The sequence below is a fragment of the Entelurus aequoreus genome, linkage group LG05 (genome assembly GCF_033978785.1).
Source record: "Entelurus aequoreus isolate RoL-2023_Sb linkage group LG05, RoL_Eaeq_v1.1, whole genome shotgun sequence".
NCBI classification, from domain to species: domain Eukaryota; kingdom Metazoa; phylum Chordata; class Actinopteri; order Syngnathiformes; family Syngnathidae; genus Entelurus; species Entelurus aequoreus.
The window spans coordinates 66,829,602-66,855,025 of record NC_084735.1 but is presented as its reverse complement, the minus strand read 5'-3'; the positions used below and the strand labels follow the sequence as shown (position 1 = coordinate 66,855,025).

General features: G+C 48.0%; 1 protein-coding gene across 1 annotated transcript in view; it reads left to right on the top strand.

Moving 5' to 3' along the window:
- Positions 1–25,424, top strand: part of LOC133650920 (sodium- and chloride-dependent GABA transporter 2-like) — a 67,629-nt gene that overhangs the window by 38,193 nt on the left and 4,012 nt on the right. Inside the window, exons 11-13 of the mRNA XM_062048693.1 lie at positions 22,578–22,680; positions 22,744–22,844; positions 22,946–23,116. Of these exons, the coding sequence (XP_061904677.1) occupies positions 22,578–22,680; positions 22,744–22,844; positions 22,946–23,116 (375 nt within the window). The remainder of the gene's footprint in view (positions 1–22,577; positions 22,681–22,743; positions 22,845–22,945; positions 23,117–25,424) is intronic.

Sequence of the window (25,424 nt, the reverse complement as noted above, 5' to 3'; positions counted from 1 at the left end):
CTCCGGAGCTTCTGTAGGCATCGGTGCGGAATATGCGGAGCTGGGAGCACGACTTCGTCTTCCCAGTACGTCAGATTGCGAAGGGTGACACATGCTCGGTTGTAGAACCACTGCGGTCCTTTTTCAGTCGTGCGGATCCAGGTTACTTCGACTTCTCTGGTCTCCAGCTGTATTGGTTGCAACGTGGATATCAGAAGGGTAGAGTTGACAACCTCAACTTCTTCAATTAGGCTGTTTTGGTTGAAGGCTCGAGGGGCAAAGTTGCGGTCCAGGTATTGCTCCTGGAACCCTGCCAGTCGCTGGGATAGAGACATATTCTCCGTCAGCGCCTTCCCATCTGCGAAAAAGCTGGGAGAATTATCCAATGCAAATACGTCGCGCTTGGCAGTCCAGCATGTCTGGTTCAAAAATCGGGTTGTCGAATGTTCTATTCTTACATGTGCTTGTTCCCAAGGGACGTCTCCTACCAGGTAGCATATACCTAATGCTACCAGGGCCGAGATTAGCACGATAAAAACTCTAGTTTTTGTGTCGAGTGTTCTACACTGCAGTCCGAACCCTTCTTTAGTTTTCATGACTGATTCCGGACGATGACTGGTAGGCTGGTGGGTTATGACTGGTTCAGGACGATGACTGGTAGGCTGGTGAACCACTACCCTTCCCGCCATTACGTTTACCTATGTGTTTCTGAATGTGTGCATTACTGCTGTCATATTTGTTTCTGAGTCTTTTACTGCTAGCTCCTCCCCCTTCCTTTCCTGCAAGGAGGGGGTTTCGGCTTTCTCTAGTAGCCGGTACTACGAACCGTCTCTATACGGTAATTGAGAATACGGTCTCTGACTACTCTCGCGTATAACCCTTTTTCTCAAATCGTGCTAACACGGTAACCCATCTTAAAAAGAACCCATCTTAAAAAGCGTGTACAAAATCAACATTCTAGGGTAACCCCGAACTACAGGCTAGCTGCTACGCACCCCCCCTTCTAGCCTGGATGGAGGGGACCTCAGCATTCCAAAGGAGCCGATACGTCAAAACCGGCCCGCAAATTCGAGGAAAACCCTGGTCAAAACAGACAAAAATTCAAAAAGTTTAAAAAGGAAAAGCACCAAGTTCAACCTTTAAACGAGGACAAAAAAGGGATCCAAGTTTAACTATTGAACCGGGGTTAAAAAGACTAAAGGATAAAAGATCAAAAAGGTAAAGAGTAAGAGGTCCAAATCCAACTTTTAAACGAGGAACAACAGGTCCAAGTTTAACAATTGAACCGGGACTTATTTAGCGAAGGGATGATAGAGGGGCTTCTAACAAGGGGAATTAACCTCCAGGAGGCCGGGACGGGGCATACACTAAAGGGGCACTAAGAGGGGTAAGATTAAGACAATAAGGGGGATAATGTACAAGGGAGATACTAACAGGGGATCTAAGAAGGGGACTTTAACCAATTACAGGGGATCAGCCGGGGAAAGTAACAATATAACGGGGACAGAATATATCATACAAGCTCTAACTGGGCATAGCATGAAGACAGATAATCAAGAATTCTAAAATAAAGGGTAGGGAATAGCTTAAAGGGAAAGAAAAGAAAAAGAAGGAAAAGGGATTCGAGTCCCCCCGGAGGGTTACTTCCGAGGCTGCTCTTTTACTACCTTGCCCCGCTTGCCTCTCAGGCGGAACAGCATACGGGCTAGGCCCGTGTGGCGGCGGGCAAAGGCTCCCCTGGTGTCGGGCCACTTGGTCCTGGGACCAGCTCGGGCTGTAGTTGTTCGTCGCTGACGGGAGGTTCGATTGATGGTTCGATGGCCTCCCCAGTGATGCCAACTCCGAGAGAGTAGACTCCTTGTAGGGGCACCATCACCGCCTTGATGGACAGTCTGATTTGATACACATGGCCCGGGGGGTGAAGGTGAGGGCGCCCGTGAGGCGTACGTGCCCGGTACTTGCGGGGCTCCGTCGCGGCTGACGGCCTCCGGTGTCACCAAGTAACTCTTACTCTTCTCCGTCTGCACCGCCCCCTGAAGGTGGAATCCATCGAGGCACGTAGCCTGGTAGAACAGACGCGATCTTTGGGCCCCGTGCTCCCGGGGTGTTGCGCCCAGGGTTTGGACGGTAATGGAGGAGTCAGCGAATACTTCTTCGATCAGGGTGCCCCAGGTCGTGAGTTCCCAGGGCCCTGACCAACCTCCCCGTTCGGCCATTCGCCGATGGTCTTCAATTAGTGTTTCAGGAATAGAAGCATACCCCGCTTCTCGGGGATCTCTCCATACTCGGAACACAGTTTCTTCCCAAGTTGAGGCCCAAGGGGCTCCCGCTACAGCGCCGTCCGGCGAGACTGATCCGCCGGGCTGGTGAGGCCAGTTTGTTTTCAGCAACTGGCTCCAGGGGTTAGCGGGGAACCCTTCTAGGCGAACAACGTTGAGTCCAGGGGGCATGGGTCTTAATACCCACAGGACTTGGTGATTCGGCGGCTTAGGGCCGCTGTCGGACCCGGGGGCCCCGAGGTGCTGAATCGGGTCGACCGCCTTCCGGACCTGCCATCCCTCGGCCGTGGCCGTAGTTATCAGTCTCCCCGATTGGGCCCAAAGGAGGCAAGGCGGACACATCCACAGTCCTGCTCCATCCCATTGGCACCGGCACACAGTGACATCCAAGGCGTCGTCGTTGGTGCACTACTGTGTCACGAAGTGTAGCCGGGGCAGCACCAGCCAGCGGCACTTGCAGCATATCACTGCATCTAGTACTTTTACAGGTTTATATCTCATCTCGCTCAACGCTTTACTCTTCACAGGTATAGCGTGTACTTAGTAGCTACGCCCCAATCAGTCTATTCCAGATTCACCTGGATGACCCTTCTCCCTATTCCTCCCTTCTTCCAACCGTACAATTAAGTGTCAGTATCTCACTCCCCTGCCACTCGACCACTTAGTACTGCTGTGAGGGTTATTTTGAACTAGGGATGTATCGCTGGCGATAGCATTCCACTCGCCCTCTCCCTTATCTTGAACTTATCTTCAACCCCTTATCTTGAACTTATCTTCAACCTTCACTTTGACCGCTGTCCTTGTCCTTCCACTCTGTCTTGACAGCCCTGTTAGCTAGGGAATTTCCATGGGTTCAGGGATTGCTATGTGTGAGTCTCTACTCATGGGCCTCTATCTCTCTCTTCTGACTTTCCCTAATCTTATTCTCCACTTTGTCCTGAACTTCTTATCCTGACACCATTACTGCATCATGAATCGGAGCAATTGTAGGGCTAAGAGCCCCAGGATTAGGGCTCCGAGGGCCGCCGCCCCGTATACGATGAACGGTCGAACAATGTCCCATAAGTCGTGTAGAAGCACCATAGCACCTTCTTCTATCTTGCCTAGCACTTCTCCAGGTACTTCTAACAGTCCTTCCGCTCCTGCCACTATGGCCTTGCCGGATATTTCTAGCAGTGAGCACTCGTGGTCCCCACATTTCACCCAGTGTTCAAGCGGGACTTGACAGGTTCCATTGTTATATATTCTATTCCGTCCTACCCACTGGTACCCGTTAATTTCTTTGCCATTGCACAGACTCTGCCTAAAAGCATGGCCCTCGAGGCGTGTCATTTTGGCGTAACTCACGTGTGGCACCATGTCCATATGAATGTCCTTACGGTGTCTCACGGGACCCAGCAACGCCTTGGCACACCCGCGGTTCCACTCGGACGTGCCTCTCTGCCAGACCTTGGTGCGCATGGTAGATCTGGACAAATTGCTTTCCAACAGGGCATCACTTTTTATCCATGTCACACTTTGATCAAATGTTTCATACTTCCCTTGATACCACTCCTCACATGTTGGTCCCCAACCGTCGAGTTCCCCACACGATCGTCGTGCAAGGCCTACAGTGCAGGAGGTTTTGTCTTTGTTACAGGTCATTTTCCAAGGCCTTGGGCTCATGACTGCTGTCGGTCGGTAGCCGGTCCACCAGTACCAATCGGCTACGCCATCAGCGGCCGAGTAGACAGAGGCAGTATACTGGTATTTGATCCAGTAGTTTTGAGTCAATTCTAGGCATGGCCGCACCCAAGCTTTAAATTCGACTTCTTGGAGGCCCCACCAAGGCCACTTCAGGTTAGGATAGACGAAATGAGGCCACTGTTCCAGGGCTCCTTTTATTGTTTTGTGCTGCCGATGGCGGGTGCAGTCTTGTCTCCAGCCCCCGGTGGTATGGATGGATATTGGCGGCTGCCATATATCACATCTGGGGGAGGCATCGTAAGTGTGCGCTCCCTCCTGCCAGTCATAGTCGGAGTTGTTTAGGTTCTGAAACATTTTTTCCAGGACACATTAGTCAATTTTAGCAAAGTCATTTTTTGGTACCCCCCATAGTTCATCAGGCGTGGGTACTTTTTGAATAAACACGTCAGAAAATTTTGGGCTGTGCAGGCTTCTTACTTCACCCCCTTTTGTCTCTTGCTGGCCTGCGGTCAGATGTGCAGCGGATCTCTTCCAGACCCATGGCAGGGAGTCGTTCAGCCAATCTTCCACGGTCACGTCTCCTAGGCTGTATTGTCCCCCGGCGTAGGGCACGATGACTGAGTCCGCTAGTAGATTAGCCATTGGTTCCACTAATGGTACTTCTTGGACCCTACTCAGTACCAGGTATTGTTTTTCCTTGCATCTGTACGGACCTAAGTTCCACAAACACGGATCCAACTTGAAGGCCCTCTCTTTTAGGCATGACACTGATCGTTGTGACCAGGTCTGCGCGATGTTCACTATTGGAGGCTTCTCCTCCTCTTGCGGTGGTTCCGACGGTTGCGCGGTCGTCAGGTTTGTCCCTTGAGTATTAACTGTAGCATGCCTTCTCACCTCTGCTTCCTTGCATGTAAAGTTTATATGTCCCAGGAACATTCCTGAGCTCCGGAGCTTCTGTAGGCATCGGTGCGGAATATGCGGAGCTGGGAGCACGACTTCGTCTTCCCAGTACGTCAGATTGCGAAGGGTGACACATGCTCGGTTGTAGAACCACTGCGGTCCTTTTTCAGTCGTGCGGATCCAGGTTACTTCGACTTCTCTGGTCTCCAGCTGTATTGGTTGCAACGTGGATATCAGAAGGGTAGAGTTGACAACCTCAACTTCTTCAATTAGGCTGTTTTGGTTGAAGGCTCGAGGGGCAAAGTTGCGGTCCAGGTATCGCTCCTGGAACCCTGCCAGTCGCTGGGATAGAGACATATTCTCCGTCAGCGCCTTCCCATCTGCGAAAAAGCTGGGAGAATTATCCAATGCAAATACGTCGCGCTTGGCAGTCCAGCATGTCTGGTTCAAAAATCGGGTTGTCGAATGTTCTATTCTTACATGTGCTTGTTCCCAAGGGACGTCTCCTACCAGGTAGCATATACCTAATGCTACCAGGGCCGAGATTAGCACGATAAAAACTCTAGTTTTTGTGTCGAGTGTTCTACACTGCAGTCCGAACCCTTCTTTAGTTTTCATGACTGATTCCGGACGATGACTGGTAGGCTGGTGGGTTATGACTGGTTCAGGACGATGACTGGTAGGCTGGTGAACCACTACCCTTCCCGCCATTACGTTTACCTATGTGTTTCTGAATGTGTGCATTACTGCTGTCATATTTGTTTCTGAGTCTTTTACTGCTAGCTCCTCCCCCTTCCTTTCCTGCAAGGAGGGGGTTTCGGCTTTCTCTAGTAGCCGGTACTACGAACCGTCTCTATACGGTAATTGAGAATACGGTCTCTGACTACTCTCGCGTATAACCCTTTTTCTCAAATCGTGCTAACACGGTAACCCATCTTAAAAAGAACCCATCTTAAAAAGCGTGTACAAAATCAACATTCTAGGGTAACCCCGAACTACAGGCTAGCTGCTACGCACCCCCCCCTTCTAGCCTGGATGGAGGGGACCTCAGCATTCCAAAGGAGCCGATACGTCAAAACCGGCCCGCAAATTCGAGGAAAACCCTGGTCAAAACAGACAAAAATTCAAAAAGTTTAAAAAGGAAAAGCACCAAGTTCAACCTTTAAACGAGGACAAAAAAGGGATCCAAGTTTAACTATTGAACCGGGGTTAAAAAGACTAAAGGATAAAAGATCAAAAAGGTAAAGAGTAAGAGGTCCAAATCCAACTTTTAAACGAGGAACAACAGGTCCAAGTTTAACAATTGAACCGGGACTTATTTAGCGAAGGGATGATAGAGGGGCTTCTAACAAGGGGAATTAACCTCCAGGAGGCCGGGACGGGGCATACACTAAAGGGGCACTAAGAGGGGTAAGATTAAGACAATAAGGGGGATAATGTACAAGGGAGATACTAACAGGGGATCTAAGAAGGGGACTTTAACCAATTACAGGGGATCAGCCGGGGAAAGTAACAATATAACGGGGACAGAATATATCATACAAGCTCTAACTGGGCATAGCATGAAGACAGATAATCAAGAATTCTAAAATAAAGGGTAGGGAATAGCTTAAAGGGAAAGAAAAGAAAAAGAAGGAAAAGGGATTCGAGTCCCCCCGGAGGGTTACTTCCGAGGCTGCTCTTTTACTACCTTGCCCCGCTTGCCTCTCAGGCGGAACAGCATACGGGCTAGGCCCGTGTGGCGGCGGGCAAAGGCTCCCCTGGTGTCGGGCCACTTGGTCCTGGGACCAGCTCGGGCTGTAGTTGTTCGTCGCTGACGGGAGGTTCGATTGATGGTTCGATGGCCTTCCCAGTGATGCCAACTCCGAGAGAGTAGACTCCTTGTAGGGGCACCATCACCGCCTTGATGGACAGTCTGATTTGATACACATGGCCCGGGGGGTGAAGGTGAGGGCGCCCGTGAGGCGTACGTGCCCGGTACTTGCGGGGCTCCGTCGCGGCTGACGGCCTCCGGTGTCACCAAGTAACTCTTACTCTTCTCCGTCTGCACCGCCCCCTGAAGGTGGAATCCATCGAGGCACGTAGCCTGGTAGAACAGACGCGATCTTTGGGCCCCGTGCTCCCGGGGTGTTGCGCCCAGGGTTTGGACGGTAATGGAGGAGTCAGCGAATACTTCTTCGATCAGGGTGCCCCAGGTCGTGAGTTCCCAGGGCCCTGACCAACCTCCCCGTTCGGCCATTCGCCGATGGTCTTCAATTAGTGTTTCAGGAATAGAAGCATACCCCGCTTCTCGGGGATCTCTCCATACTCGGAACACAGTTTCTTCCCAAGTTGAGGCCCAAGGGGCTCCCGCTACAGCGCCGTCCGGCGAGACTGATCCGCCGGGCTGGTGAGGCCAGTTTGTTTTCAGCAACTGGCTCCAGGGGTTAGCGGGGAACCCTTCTAGGCGAACAACGTTGAGTCCAGGGGGCATGGGTCTTAATACCCACAGGACTTGGTGATTCGGCGGCTTAGGGCCGCTGTCGGACCCGGGGGCCCCGAGGTGCTGAATCGGGTCGACCGCCTTCCGGACCTGCCATCCCTCGGCCGTGGCCGTAGTTATCAGTCTCCCCGATTGGGCCCAAAGGAGGCAAGGCGGACACATCCACAGTCCTGCTCCATCCCATTGGCACCGGCACACAGTGACATCCAAGGCGTCGTCGTTGGTGCACTACTGTGTCACGAAGTGTAGCCGGGGCAGCACCAGCCAGCGGCACTTGCAGCATATCACTGCATCTAGTACTTTTACAGGTTTATATCTCATCTCGCTCAACGCTTTACTCTTCACAGGTATAGCGTACGGTTTGTCTCTGCCTGGTCCTTCCCAAAGCAGGTCCAGCGTTGTAGGGTTCATACAAATGACACACGAGTTGTTAACTTGTGCCCACTGGAGAAATTCCATTTCTTCACAATATTTGCCCTTCTTAGCAAATTCTAAAACATGGGTACCTCTGCCTGCCCAGAGTCCTGAGTTACCACGTCTCAAGACAACCACCCCATTGACAGTGGCCAGTCTGATGAAGGGTGGTAGGGTCGGTATGTTACTGGCCATTATTAGCTCCTGGTCGTCTCTAACTACGAAATGGGTTTCGCTGCTCCCCAAGCACTGCTTTGAGCTGCTCCACTCCGTAAATTCCGCTCTGTGCCAGGCGGACTGTGTTGCGGTCCACTATGGCGGCCACTACGTCTTGCTTGTTGTATTTGGGCCTGACCACGGCACCCGCACCCGCCACTGGACCGTGTGCCCAAATCCAGACGGTCTGGCCTACTGAGAACGGGTTGCCATGGCTTGACACGGGAGCTTGATCGGCCGAGCTCCGCCCTATTTTGGGTGACGTAAATGGGCGTTGGTTTAGCTCTTCTGCCGGCGAAGCTCGGCCGCTTCGACAGCGATCATTAAGGGTTGCGACCATTGCAAGAACCTTAGTGCTCCATTCTTTAGAATTGGCATTTTTCCCAATCCAATTCTTCACGATCCCAATGGTGCGCTCTACAATGCCATTGGCTTGCGGAGTGTAGGGGGGTGCGTAGACTCGCACCACCCCATATTCCATGCACCACTGGTCCACTTTTCTGTTTCGGAAATGGGTCCCGTTGTCTGTTTGAAGCTCTCTTGGCAGTCCCAAACACATGCAGGCTTGATCCAGAAGGCTAATCACACTGGCTGCATTAGCACATCTAGCGGGCTTGACTACCACATAGCCCGACATAGAGTCCACAAGCACAATTAGGTATTTCTCACCTCTTTGTCCGGTTACTCCAAGGGGTCCTGCCACGTCCATGCAAATAGATCCCCATGGCACAGTACTCTTAATGGTGAGGCCTTCGGTCCGCTTTCCCCTTCGTCCTGCATTATACTGACCACACAGCTTACAGTTCTTGACGACATTGCGGATTTCTAGGAGCGGAATATACAGGTTGCGCTTACCCAGTTCTTGTTTCGTCGGGATTAGGCCCGCATGGCCGAGTGCCTCATGCACTGCCAGTGCCACTCCTGCTCTTTTCTCTGGGGGAACAATTTTACCTCTAGGGCCTTCCTCCCAGTCCTCGATCCCGACAAAAACAATTCTTCTTGACTGGACAAAACGATCCACTTTGTTGTTTTGCTCCCAGTACTCGCCCTCTCGTGAATGTGCCTTCTGGTGTATCACTTCAATGTCCATATTAACAGCTAATTCTGCCATTTTCATCCATAATTCATTGTGGGCTATAAGTTTCCCTTTAGTTGTGGCCCATCCGTTTTCACGCCAAATTTCAAGATCTTCTTTAATGGCTTGCGCACAATAGTGACTGTCTGTAATTATTCTGACCTTGTTAATTTTTCTTCTTTCCAACTCGATTAGTCCTTCGAGAATTGCAGTAACTTCTCCGGCTTGCGCACTTCCTTGCACTTGTCCTTTCTGTCTGGTGATCTCTTTTCCGTTGCTCTCTATAATGTATCCCCAGTAAGCAGTGTCGTCTGATCCTTTTCTTGATCCATCTGTGATGAGGGCCCAATCGTAATGATTCTTGTATCCATGTTCGTCAATCTTCTCGGGCAAGCGTTTCTTTCTTTTTTCCGGACCGATGTCGAGGTCCGGGTCCATCAATATGTTTTCCCATTTGCCCCATCTTGCATTTGTTGCTCGGGAACCGTCAACGGTAGCCTTACTGAGGAATTGAAACACTAGCCATCTCGAGTTGACTCCAATACATTGTCCTTGAGCAAGTTCTTTCAAGGAGTGCCAATACTTGGCTAGAACTGCCAGCTCTCGCTCCGTAGGGCCATATCTTTGCTCCACGGAGGAAAGTGTACAGCTCCACATCGCCACTAGTCCTCCTCCCTCGTTGCTCACCTTGACTATGGCATTTGGCTCCGTTTCCTCGACTTCAATTTCCGCCATCAGTCTTGCCGTAGGGCTCCTCGGCTCCAGCCTTTTGGACTGATCTTTGATAGCCCAAATCAGTCCCATCAGATTGCTTTGGTCTTCTTCCGTCCATACCCATTCGGGTTCTTCCATCTTTACTGCCCCGGACTCGGCCTCATCGAGGCCGTCCTTGGCCCTTACCTTCCTCAGCTTGGCGTACAGAGGTCGGGCAAACCCCTGGTAGCCGAGGACATGGTCTCTTACATAATTACATAGGCCCAAAATTCGCTGGAGACTGTTGAGCGTTCTAGGTGCCTCGATGTTGTCGATCTTAGCCATATAATCATCTGAGATTCCTAAGGTGTCAGATACATGAAACCCCAAATAATTCACCTGTTTTCTGGCAAACTGGCATTTCTTGAGATTTAGCTTGAGTCCTGCCGCATTCAACCGTTCCACCACTTTCTGCAGCCTGTCTAGGTGTTCTTCTTCTGTGTGATCTACTATAAAGACATCATCAATATACACTGTAGCGTCAAGTCCGTCCAAAATTTCCATCACTGCTGATTGGAAGACATTTGGGGAGTTCTTGTAGCCCTGCGGGAGTCGTTCCCACACGTATGACTTGCCTTTGTGTGTAAATGCAGTTTTTGCTTGCGATGCTTTAGCCAATCTCATGGAAAAGAAACCATTTGCCAGGTCAATGCAGGACTTGAAGGTTTTCAGTCTCAATGTCTTCAGGGTTCCTTGCGGATTGGTTAGGCTTGACTTGTGGGCCAGGGTTCGGCGGTTGAGTGCCTTAAAGTTAATTACAGGCCGCCATCCTCCTCCCGTTGCCTCGGGCTTTTTCACTGCTTGAATCGGACTATTCGTCTGGGGATGTAATTCTTCTCTTATCACTTCTAGCGCCAACAATTCTTGCACTATCACTTCCATTTCTTTCACGGCTTCAGGGTTGAGGGGATATTGACGCACCGGAGGATGTATTCCTCCTACAATTGAGTGGACGTATTTTTCTCCCAAATCTCCACAATCATTTTTAAATTTGGCCACCGTAGCATTGGAAATTATCATGCGTAATTTTTCTTTACCTTCTGAGAAGATTCCGCTGTCCGCCAACATCTTTTCCGTCACGGCTGGTATGTCGACTGCCTTGTACCAGACTCTTTCTCCAGCCGCTGCGGGCAGTCTACATCTCCGTGCTTGTAGAATTGACAGACGCTTCTTCCAATTTCTCTTGTTTTTCTTTTGATACAAAGTTTCCAGGTCCGCCACTGAAATCAGGTCGTTAGGGCCCATAAGCCATATGATCCCTTTCCAGACCCCACAGGGGACCTCCTTAATGGATCCGTCTGCTAGTTGGACGGTTAGGTGTCCTTTTGGCAAAAGGCTTCTACGGGTCATGGACACATCAGCCCCGGAGTCTACTAGGTAGGGGATTCCATCGATGTTAGTGAATATTTGGTCCCCCACCCTGTAGGCATGCTCCAGGGTGACCCGTGCCTCGGTGGCCATTAGTTGGCCGGCCCACCGCTAGCAAGTCGTCTTGTTTCGCGGAGGGCTGTCTTCTGTTCGGGCGTCAGCTTGTTGTAATCTTCCGTTGATAGATATGGACTTTTCTGTTCTTGCGTTCTGGTTTGATCTGCTTGAGGGCGGGGCCTGTCCCCAGGAGGCGGTCGTCCTGCGTTCCGCTGTGGACGCTCCCTCTCGGGGCGCGGAGGCCCCCGCTGCGGGCCGTAACTTCGGTCCGCTGCGGCACTCGAGGGCGGAGGGGCTCTTGGTGTTATTGGAAGCCTTCTTTCTGCCGCCTGAGGCCCCTCTCTCCGCGGTGTCCCTGCGGCCCTCTGCCTTTCTTGTAGATGTCTCTGGATGTCCCACCTTCGCACCACCTCATCCATCTGATCAGCTGTGGCGGTGATAGGATCCATCATTGCAAACTCCACTTCATCACCCATTCCCTTAGTCAATCTTCGGAGGGTTTTCACCCTTTGGGACATCGGGATCGATTTTCTTAGTGCATGCCATACTTGCTTCAGCGGTTGACCCCTCTCCAATTTCCGTTTTGCCATTTCAAATTGGGCGTCTTCGTCGTCGGCCCCCTCAATTACCATTCTCCGATAATGTTCTTCGGCTGTGTCTTCTTCGCTTAGGGCTTCACCGGTGACACTCATAAGCCATAACCTTTGGGCTGCATCATTGCTAGTGGCTTTCTTGACTAAATACCAGGTACTTTTCAGGTAGTCCTGAATACTTTGATTCTGGCGCATGACCGGCACCAGGTGTTTTATTATTTTCATTTCCACATACCCAGCGGGTGCGTCAGTTGGGGGAATAATCCTCACCGGAGCATTCTGCGCCGGCTGAGGGGGGTTGAACACTGGTGGAGGGGCAGTCTCGATTTCTTCTTCGCTTACCGAGACATTCCGTCCCCTTGCTTCCAATTCTTTGGCCTCCCTATAAGCCGCTTTCTTCAGGCGCCATAACATGGCATCGTGCGTTACTGCCAGAAAGGATGCTCGAAAGTTACTAGTTAGCGATTTACTAGCTACTATGGAGCCGAATGTGGGTGCAATTAGAAAGTTGCCCCACTCGAAGCTTTTAGCCTTTACTTTCAGCGTTATGTCTTTGTCCGGATCGCTCTTCCAGGCTTCGGGCACATAATAGTCAGTCTGTCCTAACTCAGGCATGTAGGCTTTTCTTCCATCCTTCGTTTCTAAGGCTTTCAAGCCGAGGTCCCTAGCCATCTTCTGTGTAGTTTTTTCCACTAAATAGGTGGGGACCCCCTTCTTTACTACTTGCCTTTTTCCTACACGTAACTGTCCCGGGGGAGGCAGATTTTCAGCGTTCGCTGAGGCCAGACTCGGGTCTGAATCCTGTGCTTCCTCCTCCGAAGTCTCCCGTCCATCCGACATGTCCATTTCCGAGTCCGTCTCCGGCGGCGAGCTGTGTGCAGAAGACTGTACTTGTTGTGTGGCTACACTCACCGCACATGAAACATTTCCTGCTGGGTGTCGTCGCCTTGCCGGGCTCGGATCAACATGGCTCGGTGAGGGGTCTGGCTTCAGTCCGGACCCTTTTCTGGGAGCCGGTTGCGGTGGCTTGGTCATACCTTCCCAGGTTGTGGTTGATGCGATTGTCTTGGTGGTTACCGTCGCGGCTGGTCCGTCTCCGAATCCACCTCCAGCTGGCGTTCCACGGGCCGTTGGCTTCGCCGAGGCCTGCGGGCCCTTTGCTCCCATGATCTGGGCTGGGGAAACAAACACATCTTCTCCTTCTCCCTCCTCGGTTACTGTGCTTAGGACTTCGGCTCTTTTCAACGGTCTCATTAATGCCTCTCGCCGCTCTCTATCTTGCTTCTCGGAGGTAACAATCACAATCTCCTTCACTTGGTTCCAGCCTAAGGCCGATCCCATAAAGGCACACACTGCTCTTGTTACCGCTTGCTCCGCCACTTTCCAGGGCAGGTCTCCTGACCTGACTCACTCGATGCAAATGATGACTCTGGATAATTTCATCGAGCTGGCATATATTATGCCCCCTTCCAGGGCATCCGCCACAATTTCTTTATACCTTTCCGTGTCTTGTGTGTTGTCAAATTTAGCTACTGGAGCGTGTACAATGCCATAATAACTGGAGTCTCCCCCACTTGCCATTACCACTCGTTCTCCGTCATGGCCATCGTGCTTCCCGCCTCCTGCGCGAATATCCGCTCTCTTCCGAGGACTCGTTTACTGGGCCGGTGACCACACTCTGATCATCGGCCATCGGGTCCGTCTCCATCGGAATCATGGGACTCCGGTATTCCGCTAAGCAGGTTCCTTCGGCATCATATTCTTTCTGCCAATGGTAAGCTCTTCTGTTCGTTATCACTAGTATCGGCTCGACTCCAGCCTTTCTGGCCAACATCTTGACTATCGGGTCCAGCGGTACTTCCGGACTAATTATGGCCGTAATCGGTCTAAACTTGCCTCTTGTTCCTTCTGGCATCAGCTCCTTCACCCACCATCTTATCCAGTACAGTCCTTCAGTTCTCTTTGTCGGCGGCACTGGAGAGGTTACTACTCGTATCTCAATGTTCTTTTTTATTAGCGGGAATACAAATACTCCCGTCTTCTTACATTCTAATTCTAATGCGGCTTTTAATTCGGTCTCATTTAGGGTGGGCCAATGCTGTAGGACATGATCTTTTATTTCTCTCGTCCACGAATCCCATCCGTACCCCAAGGGGACTACTTGAACATATGGACCTTTGTTTTGCGTCTTTCTTTTGACGCTTTCATCTTCCAATCCAGCCACCCATCTGGCGGCTGCTTCTGTCGCGGCGGTTGCCCCACGGGCTTACGCTCTTTCTTCCCTCTCCTGGGGTTCCATTTCTTCTTCTTCTAGCGACCTCTCATCGCCGGGCGGTTGCACTCCAGTCATCATGCTTTCCGTGCTATGTTTTTGTTTTGTCGTCTCGAGTCGCCGTTCCACTCAGGCCACTCGTAGCGCTTAGAGTAAGGGAGAGGGTCGGGCTAATATAGGCTTCTCTCGGCTTCCGTTGTGGGCCGTGTTCATTCACAGCGCTTTCAACTCTAGCCGCTCGTCTCTGTCCCTACGTTTCTTAAATCTTCATCAGAGACTGTGTGTCCTCAATGCCTTCCTGCACTGATCCACTCTTCTGCAGTCAATCCACGATCTTCCGTGATCCTCCAATTGGGGAATTTACACTATCTTTTGCAATCTTCCCTATTCTCTCGGGTCGTCTCAACACGAGCAGTGATCCTCCTTGACCACTGCGGATTCTTTTTTTTTCTTGCAGGCTCAACGCACTTCTTTTGCGAAGAGCCCCACGTTGGGCGCCACGTGTTAGATTCCCGTTATTCTGACTTACAAGCTCCTTCCTGCGAGTCGTCTAACTCCAGCACTCCGTACCACGGGTCCTGTCCTCCTCGGTGCAGACGGGGTCCTCAGCTCTGCTCCACCGACGTAGGCGCTACTCTGCTGGATGGCGAGGTCGCCTAGCTCTACTACCCGGTGTTAATTCAGCGTCTGTCCCGCTTCCCCTTGTGGTACACTCGGTAGAGAAGCCTCTCTTTCCAAGGTCGAGTTTAATACACACAATTCCCGCTGTTTTAATGGTAGCTTGCCTCTTTGAATCTTGGCTTTTGTTACTGACTAGGTTTGGATTTGAGGGCATTGGAAATGAACAGCCCTACAGGACATAATTGTTAGTGGACTCCATTAGAGTGACCCTTGAGAGCTAGGTGTCGTACACACTGTGATCCTATGGTTTATCGTCGAGGACGTGTCGGTAGGTGAAAGGTTGAAAGGATGCAAATTTGGCTTCTTGGTATAATGCTTTTTAATGCAGGTTCTTCATGAATCTTGATTTAATGCCCCTTAATGCGGGTTCAATGGCACAAGCATTGCACAGCGTTAATTAATCATTTCACAAAAATCATGAGAAGTTGAAATATAAAAATATGTAAAAAGTAACAAACAAATCATCAAAAGGTGTCTAATTCAGTTCATATGAAAGTTCGAATTGGGTCTTACTTTGAGAGGTCCTTTGTGGTGGGTCCCCTGGAGGGGGGCCGGGGTTGGGTCGAAAGTGGCCGAAAAGAGTCTCTTGAATTTGGGCAAACCCTGACGTGTCACCCGGCCGAGTGATCCGTCGTCGGGCCTCTGCTGTGCCGGCCGGAGAGGGAGGCCAGCAGGAGCAGTGGAGTAGGTCCTGTGCGAGCCTCAGGGGCCCGCGGGGCCAACGCCCTGGTTCCTCTGGTAGGACAGGAGGTCCTGGTCCTCTCGTTTGGTCACAGGGGGAGATCGGAATGGAGCGAGGTCTCTCGCTCTGTCGAATCGGGTTCTTCTCGGAGAGTGTTGGGCAAAGTTCTTTGTTTCAGTCCAAGTTGCAAAGAGACCTCTCGATTGCCCATTCGATGCTACGTACAAGTACAGAATCCCCCGAAATAATATTCTTTACACTCCTATATACCCTCGGTTATGGGGGGTGGTTTTCTCTCTAACCAATCCACCTCTTACTCCTATGGGGCTATACTGCGTCATACTATATTCTATAATTCATTGGTCGATTCTTAGTTCATTCCGTTCATTTTCGACTCTCTCCTTTTTTGGCTATCGTGTACTTAGTAGCTACGCCCCAATCAGTCTATTCCAGATTCACCTGGATGACCCTTCCCCCTATTCCTCCCTTCTTCCAACCGTACAATTAAGTGTCAGTATCTCACTCCCCTGCCACTCGACCACTTAGTACTGCTGTGAGGGTTATTTTGAACTAGGGATGTATCGCTGGCGATAGCATTCTACTCGCCCTCTCCCTTATCTTGAACTTGTCTTCAACCCCTTATCTTGAACTTATCTTCAACCTTCACTTTAAACGCTGTCCTTGTCCTTCCACTCTGTCTTGACAGCCCTGTTAGCTAGGGAATTTCCATGGGTTCAGGGATTGCTATGTGTGAGTCTCTACTCATGGGCCTCTATCTCTCTCTTCTGACTTTCCCTAATCTTATTCTCCACTTTGTCCTGAACTTCTTATCCTGACACCATTACTGCTTTAGTTCACATGATCATTGACAAACTTCCTCCTTAATACAATACATTGATTAAATACATTGATTAAATATAATTTACACTCTATTGATTATATGGGTTTGTTCTAGGCCTTGTGTCTCTGCCGTGCTGTTCGCAGTTACTAGGGGGGAAATATAGCCTATCTTAGGTCTATAGTTAATCTGATTTAGGTGAAGGTTTCTATTTTTCTTGACAAGCAACATTATCATGGACGCCCCTGGTTATTTCAGAAAGACAATGCCAAGCCACGTGTTACAACAGCCAGGTAAAATAGTAAAAGAGTGCGGGTACTAGACTGACCTGCCTGTAGTCCAGACCTGTCTACCAATTGAAAATGTGTGGTGCATTATGAAGCCTAAAATACCACAACTGAGTTGAACAACTTAAGCTGTACATCAAGCAAGAATGGGAAAGAATTCCACCTGAAATGTTATGGTTTACTAAAGGGGGAGGTGAAGGCAAACAGACACCAGAGGGCAGTATGTTCACTAATGTATTATATATATATAATCAATATATATAATAATAACAAACAATACTAATATAATAAACTAAGGAAATGGAGTGTGAACTAGATCCAAAAGGGGACGAGTGTGTGGTGTAAGACTAAGGAAATGGAGTGTGAACTAGATCCAAAAGGGAATGAGTGTGTGGTGTAAGACTATGTGTGTAGTTGGCTGAAGTGTGTTACCAAGTGTTGACGAGAGCAAACGAGGCAGTCCATGGGGCAGGCAGGTGTTCCGGGGGGAGAGAGAGGCGTCAGAGTCCATGGGCAAGCAAGGAGTCAAGGAACGAGGGAGGCAGTCGAAATCCAGGGCAACGAAAGGAAAACAGGGTCACCATATGAGAACTAAGTTCCCGCGTGGATCCATGGGTCCACTGGTCTTTTATCCCACCCGCCCTCATCAGTCCCAGGTGTGCGGATAGGCAATTGCGTGCAGGCTTGTCGCTGCGTGGGCGTGCAGCGCTCAGCGTGAGCGGGGCGTGTCCGAGCGTGCTGTCAGTGGAGAGAGCGCATGTGGGCGTGGCCCGCGGTGCGCTCGTCAGGATGAACAGATGAGGGTGCATTTGAATGCGCCCTGGCCGTGACAGTTTCCCCCCCTATGGACAGATTCCAGATGTCCCAAGACAGACAAACGAACAACATACTCACAAAACAAGGGAGGGCGGAGTGGAGGACTGGTGGTGGGTCGCCGGCCCAAGTGTCTCAGAAGCCATCGGGGACAAGTCTGGTGGCGGCGGCGAGTAGACCGCCGCTGCGGCCGGCGAGGTGGACGACCAAGGAACGGTCGACTTCTTGGCCGTCGGGGAGGCAGACGCGAGTGGCGCAGTGGTGCGTCCCGCCGGAAACGAAGAGGAGGCCGGCGCAGTGGTACAGCCCGCCGGACACGAAGAGGAGGGCACGTCGTCTGAGGTGAAGAGGAACAGGAAGACGCCGTCGTGGAAGCAGCGGACGTCATCGGCGGCGTGGAAGCAGCGGACGTCATCGGCAGCGTGGAAGCAGCGGACGTCATCGGCGGCGTGGAAACAGCGGACGTCATCGTCGGCGTGGAAACAGCGGACGTCATCGGTGAGGCGGGCGTGGAGGAAGACGTCATCGGCGGCGTGGAAACAGCGGACGTCATCGGCGAGGCAGGCGTGAAGGAAGATGTCATTGGCAATGCAGGCATGGCAGCAGCAGACGTTGGCGGCGCCGGAGACGAGGAGGATGGCTGAGGATCAGGCTGAGGTGCTGAGGTCGGCGCTGCAGGCCGAGGGGCTGGTGCTAGCTCGGAGGCTAGCCGAGGGGCTGGTGCAAGCTCGGGGGCTAGCCAGGGTGCTGGTGGCTGTGGCTGGGAAAAACGAAAAATAGGTGGAATTAGTCTGGCCGGGGGTAGCCTGTCTGGGTGCGGCTGCGCCACCCCATCAGCACAGCCACCAGTACTATCCCCCCCCACCCCCCTCAGAAAGCGGATGCCAGACGCTTCCTGTTGACTGAGTCTCTAAGGGTGGGAGGAGGATGTCCAGGCGACGGGAAAATTCCTTCTTGCTGATATCGCTACTGAACATGCCTTTCCATGACAGCTCGGCAGGACAAGACAAATCCTCCCATGTAGAGCGAAAAAAAGAAAAAGACATGGTGAATGGGGCAAAAAGAGGGGAAAAGAAAAAAAAAACATTCACAGGGGGCGGAACTAAAGTCACTGTGCCGTCAGGTCCCTAATCAATTTTGGCGGGAACTTACTGTTATGGTTTACTAAAGGGGGAGGTGACGGCAAACAGACACCAGAGGGCAGTATGTTCACTAATTTATTATATATATATACACAGGTATATATTCAATATATATAATAATAACAAACAATACTAATATAATAAACTAAGGAAATGGAGTGTGAACTAGATCCAAAAGGGAATGAGTGTGTGGTGTAAGACTGTGTGTAGTTGGCTGAAGTGTGCTACCAAGTGTTGACGAGAGCAAACGAGGCAGTCCATGGGGCAGGCAGGTGTTCCGGGGCGAGAGAGGGGCGTCAGAGTCCAGGGGCAAGCGAGGAGTCAAGGAACGAGGGAGGCAGTCGAAATCCAGGGCAACGAAAGAAAAACAGGGTCACCATATGAGAACTAAGTTCCCGCGTGGATCCATGGGTCCACTGGTCTTTTATCCCACTCGCCCTCATCAGTCCCAGGTGTGCGGATAGGCAATTGCGTGCAGGCTTGTCGCTGCGTGGGCGTGCAGCGCTCAGCGTGAGCGGGGGAGTGTCCGAGCGCGCTCTCATTGGAGAGAGCGCATGTGGGCGTGGCCCGCGGTGCGCTCGTCAGGATGAACAGATGAGGGCGCATTTGAATGCGCCCTGGCCGTGACATGAAAAGCTTAAAAAATTGGTCTCCTCGGTTCCCAAACGTTTACTGAGTGTTGTTAAAAGGAAAGGCCATGTAACATAGTGGTAAAAATGCCCCTGTGCCAACTTTTTTGCAATGTGTTGCTGCCATTACATTCTAAGTTAATGATTATTTGCAAAAAAAACATTAAATATCTTGTCTTTGCAGTCTATTCAATTGAATATAAGTTGAAAAGGATTTGCAAATCAATGTATTCTGTTTTTAGTTACGAATTACACAACATGCTGACTTCATTGGTTTTGGGTTTTGTATATACAATTATGTTGTGCTAAAATAAACAAAATTAATAATGAATATGTTTCTTTGATAAACTGTCAATAAAATTTCAGAGCAAATGAGAATACAGCTTGACCACTTAAGTCATAATTTTTGCGCTTAAAAAACTTCTCTGACTATAGCTCCAGACTTCTCCTGCTTGTTTGATATTGTCATTACTGCCAAATGTGGTAGAAAAGTGTATTACAACTGAGTAACACTGCGGCCGATACGGACCACAGCTGAGAAACAAGATATATCTTGGCGGCCCTCGAGAGGCAAAGGTAGATGTTTAAATGGAAACAATCAGGTTGAATCTTGTCTTTCCTTTACCCTTTTGCAACCTGAGCCTAAGGTTTATGGGCTAAATAAATGTTATTACACATGCTTTCATATCATTTGACAAGGTTGCAAACTGTAAAAGTAAGTTCGATACAATTTTTGAATACAGTTAAGATCAAGAGTAGGATTACGAATTCAGTGTTAATATTTGAGTGGGCTCCGGGCCCCCCCTGTAGTGGAAAAGTTTGGCCCTAAGGTCGAAACTGTTAAGAATCACTGTTGCGGGGTGTTATGGATACAAACATAGTTTTAACTGAATTTGACCAAAGAATATTCAACAAAATAGCTAAGATGAACACAAAGCAAAGGTGACAGATACAGCAACTGACAGCACTCATGTCCTGTTAATCCAAAATGTTACAACAAGTGTCTTTATCTATATGCATAATTAATGAAAACAGACAGCTATATGTTGGAAATATTGTTTGGGATTACAACATAATAACTAAAGAAATTAATAATAGTGAAATTAATATTAGGCTCATAGGCTATAAAGTGCCGCCGGAAGGAAAAGTGCGAACAGCTCAATTTACAAATGATTGCGGTGGAGGGGCGGGCCAAAAAAGTTTCCGTTCACGCTGTGATCGGACGGCCAAAAGATGGAGCTGGGCTTTTAAAAGGTGTTCGAAAATGGACCCGGTCGCATGATTGGCAACAGGAAGATGGACTCGGCCTGCTGATTGGATTAGCAAAGATGGCTTTGTGGAGAAAATTGGAAAAGGCTGTCCCGTTTTGTGGGCGGTCTTATTTACAAGGCTCCATTTCTACCATATATGAATCATCTTCTGACTTCACCAGTGAAACGTCACAAATGGGGCAAATTCCAATCGGCTCTTTTGGAAGAAGTTTGAAGGAAGGCAAGATTGATTTAAAGATATCTTGACAATGTCTCCACGGTTTGAGGTCACATTTTCGGCACGTATGCAAATCCCAGATACACAACAACAGGTACCAAGAAGTACCCCCCAGGCCCGGTGTAGCGCCGTCCCTGCCCTGTTGTATGGTGCATTCAAGACACTTGCTGAGAAGTCAGAAAGATCCCACTTTAATCTAACATCTGAAAACAATTCAGTGAGATGCAAACAGAAAAACATGTCAGTTGGTTGTTACTGTATATGGCTTTCATTCTGAAGAGATAATTCAACAACCGGCAGACCTGACGACAAAATTCACCTATTTAGACAGTCCATCATTATTACATTTGACTCAATACCTTGACTGATACCTAATACACTACCTAGTAAAAATACAGCTAAATATAGTATGTAGGGTTTAATTTTCCTTTTGCATGTGTCAGGAACAAACCCAATCATTGTTTTAGTCGAGCGGTTTGAAATGTCCAACTTGCCGTGTTTCTGGAGCGCATCAATAGCGTGATGACAGATAACAATGGCGGTGCCTATGGAGACAGACACAATATTGTAACGACTGGGTCGCATGATGATGCGGGGTGTTGTTCTCCCAAGAAGCAAAGGACGAATCCGGACAGGACTTACAGGTATCAACTTGATTTAATAATAAAACAACACAAAACAGGTACAAAACGGAAAACAAACCGACTGGATGAGGTGCCGAGCGCACCGGAAGCTAAGGCTAACACTTAGCACAGAATGTGACAACTAGCAGGGGCTAGGAGACAAGAACAAACTTACGTGGCAGTCGCGTGATGCAAATACAAAGAAGCCAGACCGACTCACTGGGAAGGCAGGCTTAAATAATGTCAGTGATGACTAACCGGTGCGTGTCCGGAAACACACGCGGCAGGTGAAAACAATAAGCAGCGATGGCAACAAAAAAGTCAGGTGCACAAACAGGCACTCAAGGAGTCCAAAACTAACAGAAAACACAAGTGCCTCGAAAACGTAAACAGAAATATATGATCCGGGCAGCGGATCATAACAAATATTTTTTTAATGACAATAATCTGTTTTAATTAATTATATTACACCACAGTTGTCAATGATGTTATTGCTTATGTGCAACAAGCCAGTGTTTTGAAATACCCTCTGTCTGCGTAATTTGGTATGTATGTAAGTGAGTAATTTGTCTCCTTTAGTAATATTTTGCTGGAGAAGTGTATATACTCAATAGGTTGACATTGAGCAATGGCCCCCACTGGTGTTTTGGTAGTGGCGCAGTGGCGGCAAAACCAGAGCAAACTCTTGTGTACAGACCAGAATATCTTACAGAAATTTATATTTTCTGTTAAAATCCACCAATATTTTTCTGACCGCAACGGACTGTCAAAGAGTCATCCAGACTAACCTGATCTTTACCGTATTTATAAAAACCAAAGACTTTTACACATGATTTGCATGTAGGATTTTCAACCAAGGCTAATTTGCGATCTCCGCCCCTGGTCAGGGTTATCATACTCAAAATACACCATATAAAACAAATAAAACATTTAAATATATACAATAACCAAAGCTCGTTTTGTTGCCTTTTGCTTATCCCTGCATGACAATTCTATCTGTGCTGAAGTCACAAGAGCAGTCTAAAAAGTTCAAACAGTGATAAGAAATTATAATTTTTTTTCCTGAGCTGCTGCTTTATCCTTCTCGGAAGTGGCCCACATCACAGCAGTGTTGCCTGCCAAGACCTCAAACATGAACCTGCCAGATTTCTTTCAACACGTACGGCTTGACGTTACCAATTTCACAAAAGAAACAGCTGTAACCAAAAAAAAAAAAAAGGTTTTTAAGAAAAATACTGGCAGGGCTGTCAAACAATAAGTAAATCATCGGACACTCATATTTTCATAGTATTGATATTGTTTTTTTTTTACTATTATTAGGGGGGGATGTACCTCCTACAGCTGGTGGATTTCCATGTGTGTAGCGGCACCACCCTGCTCCTCCTCTCCATATGCCAGTCCGTCAGCATTGCCTGGGTCTACGGTAGGCACTTTTTAGGCAAAAGACACACCATTAATTACACTGACCAAACCCTTTCTGATACAGGTGCCGAGCGTTTCTATGGCAACATCACAGATATGATTGGTTACCGTCCCTTACCGCTGATGAAGCTCTGCTGGTGCTACTTCACTCCTTGCTTGTGTTTTGTAAGCCAACCTATAATATGACAAACAAAATACACATTGGAGAGTGCTCACACAAGTAACGGGAACCTCGATATGCATGAACCCGATGTCTCGTCTTTCAGGGCACGTTCCTCTTCTCCATCATCAGATACTCGCCCTTGAAGTTCAGCAATACTTATGTTTATCCACTGTGGGCCAACATCCTGGGCTGGTTCCTTGCCACAGTCTCCCTCTCCCTCATCCCTCTCTTCGTGGTGTGCAAACTAGTGTACGGAGAAGGCACCCTCCAACAGGTGAGCCCCTCAGGGGAAGTAGAGCATACATAAAATATATACAAAATATATCTGTTGCCAGGGATAGTCGACAAGAACCGGCCTTATTTTCCTCACCGCAAAGATCAATCCAGTGCAGCTACGTTCTGTCTTGTTGTTACACCGTTGGTATGTTTGCATGAAGAAAAGTAATTCCTCTTGTGTACGCTGGCCTCATTCGAACCTGACAGGAATGGAATTACTAATGGATTCATGTCGGGGTTGTTTAAGTACAACTTGGCTTCACATACGGCCCTTCTTAGCCTACAACAAGGCTGTCCAAATAACGTTCCTTTAGTGCGGCCCGGGGGCCATTTGCGGCCCCCAATTAATTGTTTACCGGCCCGCCACACATTCTGGAAATGCTATTGCAAAAATAAAAATGAATGAGGTGAAATCTAACGAGAAAAGTTGCAATGTTGACACAAAGCTGCCATGCAGGCTGTTTTTTTTTTCCTTTTGTCTTTCTTTATTTTTCTTTTTTTGCCATTGCTCCCCAAAAAAAAAATAATGACAAAAAATCCATGTTATAATGAATTAATTTCAAGGCTCCAATTACTTCAAATATTTCATTTTAAAATGTTTTATGTGGTAAATATTGCATATATTGTGTAGTAGCCATATAAAAACATAAACATTTTATTTGACAAAAGAGCATAAAACAAACAAAATAATAGTTCAAACGTAAAATCGACAGATATATCTGAAGTTGATCTCGTAACTTAAGTGTTGAAAGTAACAGAAAAACCTAATAAAAACATATCACTTTGAGTGGGGCACCTTTTGGATCCCAAATACCTGTATATTTAGTATTTTATTTATCTTTTCACTGTGATTACTCAAAAATATTAAGGACTTAAAATCCATACATTATTGATCTTTTATGGCTCTAATTACTAAATACTGCATATTTCAGTTTTACTATAAAAAACTAAGTTGTTTTTGACATAAAAGCCATAAAACCTTTTTTTTATTACTTTATATCGACTTGAAGTTGATGTAGAGATTTACTGTAAATAGAAAATAATAATAATAATTTGACTTATTTTTAACAATGTAATGAATGAGACCCTTTATGGTCCCCGGGACACCTAAAGGTGAAATAAATAAAAAATCCATATATTTTGTTATGGTTTAAAAATGAAAAATATCAAAATGGCCCCCACATGCTTTAATTTTTCCGTGTGCAGCCCTCAGTGGAAAAAGTTTGGACACCCCTGCTTTAAATGATGTTGGCACAAGCCACAATGAAATGTGTTGACATAGTTTCTGTGCATGATTACTCTTATTTATTGGAGACTAATTAATCTGTTGTCAAATACTGTATGTTTTGGTCCAGCACATCATTTTATGTAGCTCAACACGTTATTTTATGTGGCCCGCCACATTTTTTAAAGCGGCTCGCCACGTAATTTAAAGTGGACCAGCACGTCATTTTACGTGGCCTTGGACGTCAATAAAGTGGTCTGCCACGTCATTATATGTTCAGTTCAGTTTCAGTTCATTTCGAACAATGTAATGCATCACACATTTCCAGTTGTTTCATTACAGCACGTCCGAAAAGGAGTAGGAAGAAGCAGAGCTTATTTAACCCTACCCCTTTTCATACCATAGCAATTTTATCCAATTTCCTTGTTCTCTGTAACAGAACAGTGAATGCACAAATAATATACCATAGTAAGCAAACAAATATTAAATACATAAATAATATTTGTCTCAATAAGAAAAAAAGGGAAAAAAAAAGGTTCAAGATGTCCATCATAATTCTTGTTCTGTGTACTTTGTGAACACTTGTAGTTTGAACAATCTCTTAAACTGAATCATATTGGTGCTTCGTTTGATTTCTTTGGTTAATCTGTTCCATAATTTAATTCCACATACTGATATACTAAAGGTTTGAAGTGTTGTACGAGCATACAAATGTTTTAAATTAGATTTTCCTCTAAGGTTATATTTCTCCTCTTTTGTTAAGAAGAATTGTTGTACATTCTTGGGTAGCAAGTTATAGTTTGCTTTGTACATAATTTTAGCTGTTTGCAAATGCACCAACTCGTTGAATTTCAATATTTGTGATTTAATAAATAAAGGGTTTGTATGTTCTCTATATCCATTCATTTTCTACCACTTATTCCCTTCGGGGTCACGGGGGGCGCCGGAGCCTATCTCATGCTACAATCGGGCGGAAGGCGGGGTACACCCTGGACAAGTCGCCACTATATCCAACATTATGTATTATTCTAATTGATCTTTTTTGTACCACAGTTAGTGAATGAAGTGCACATTTGTAGTT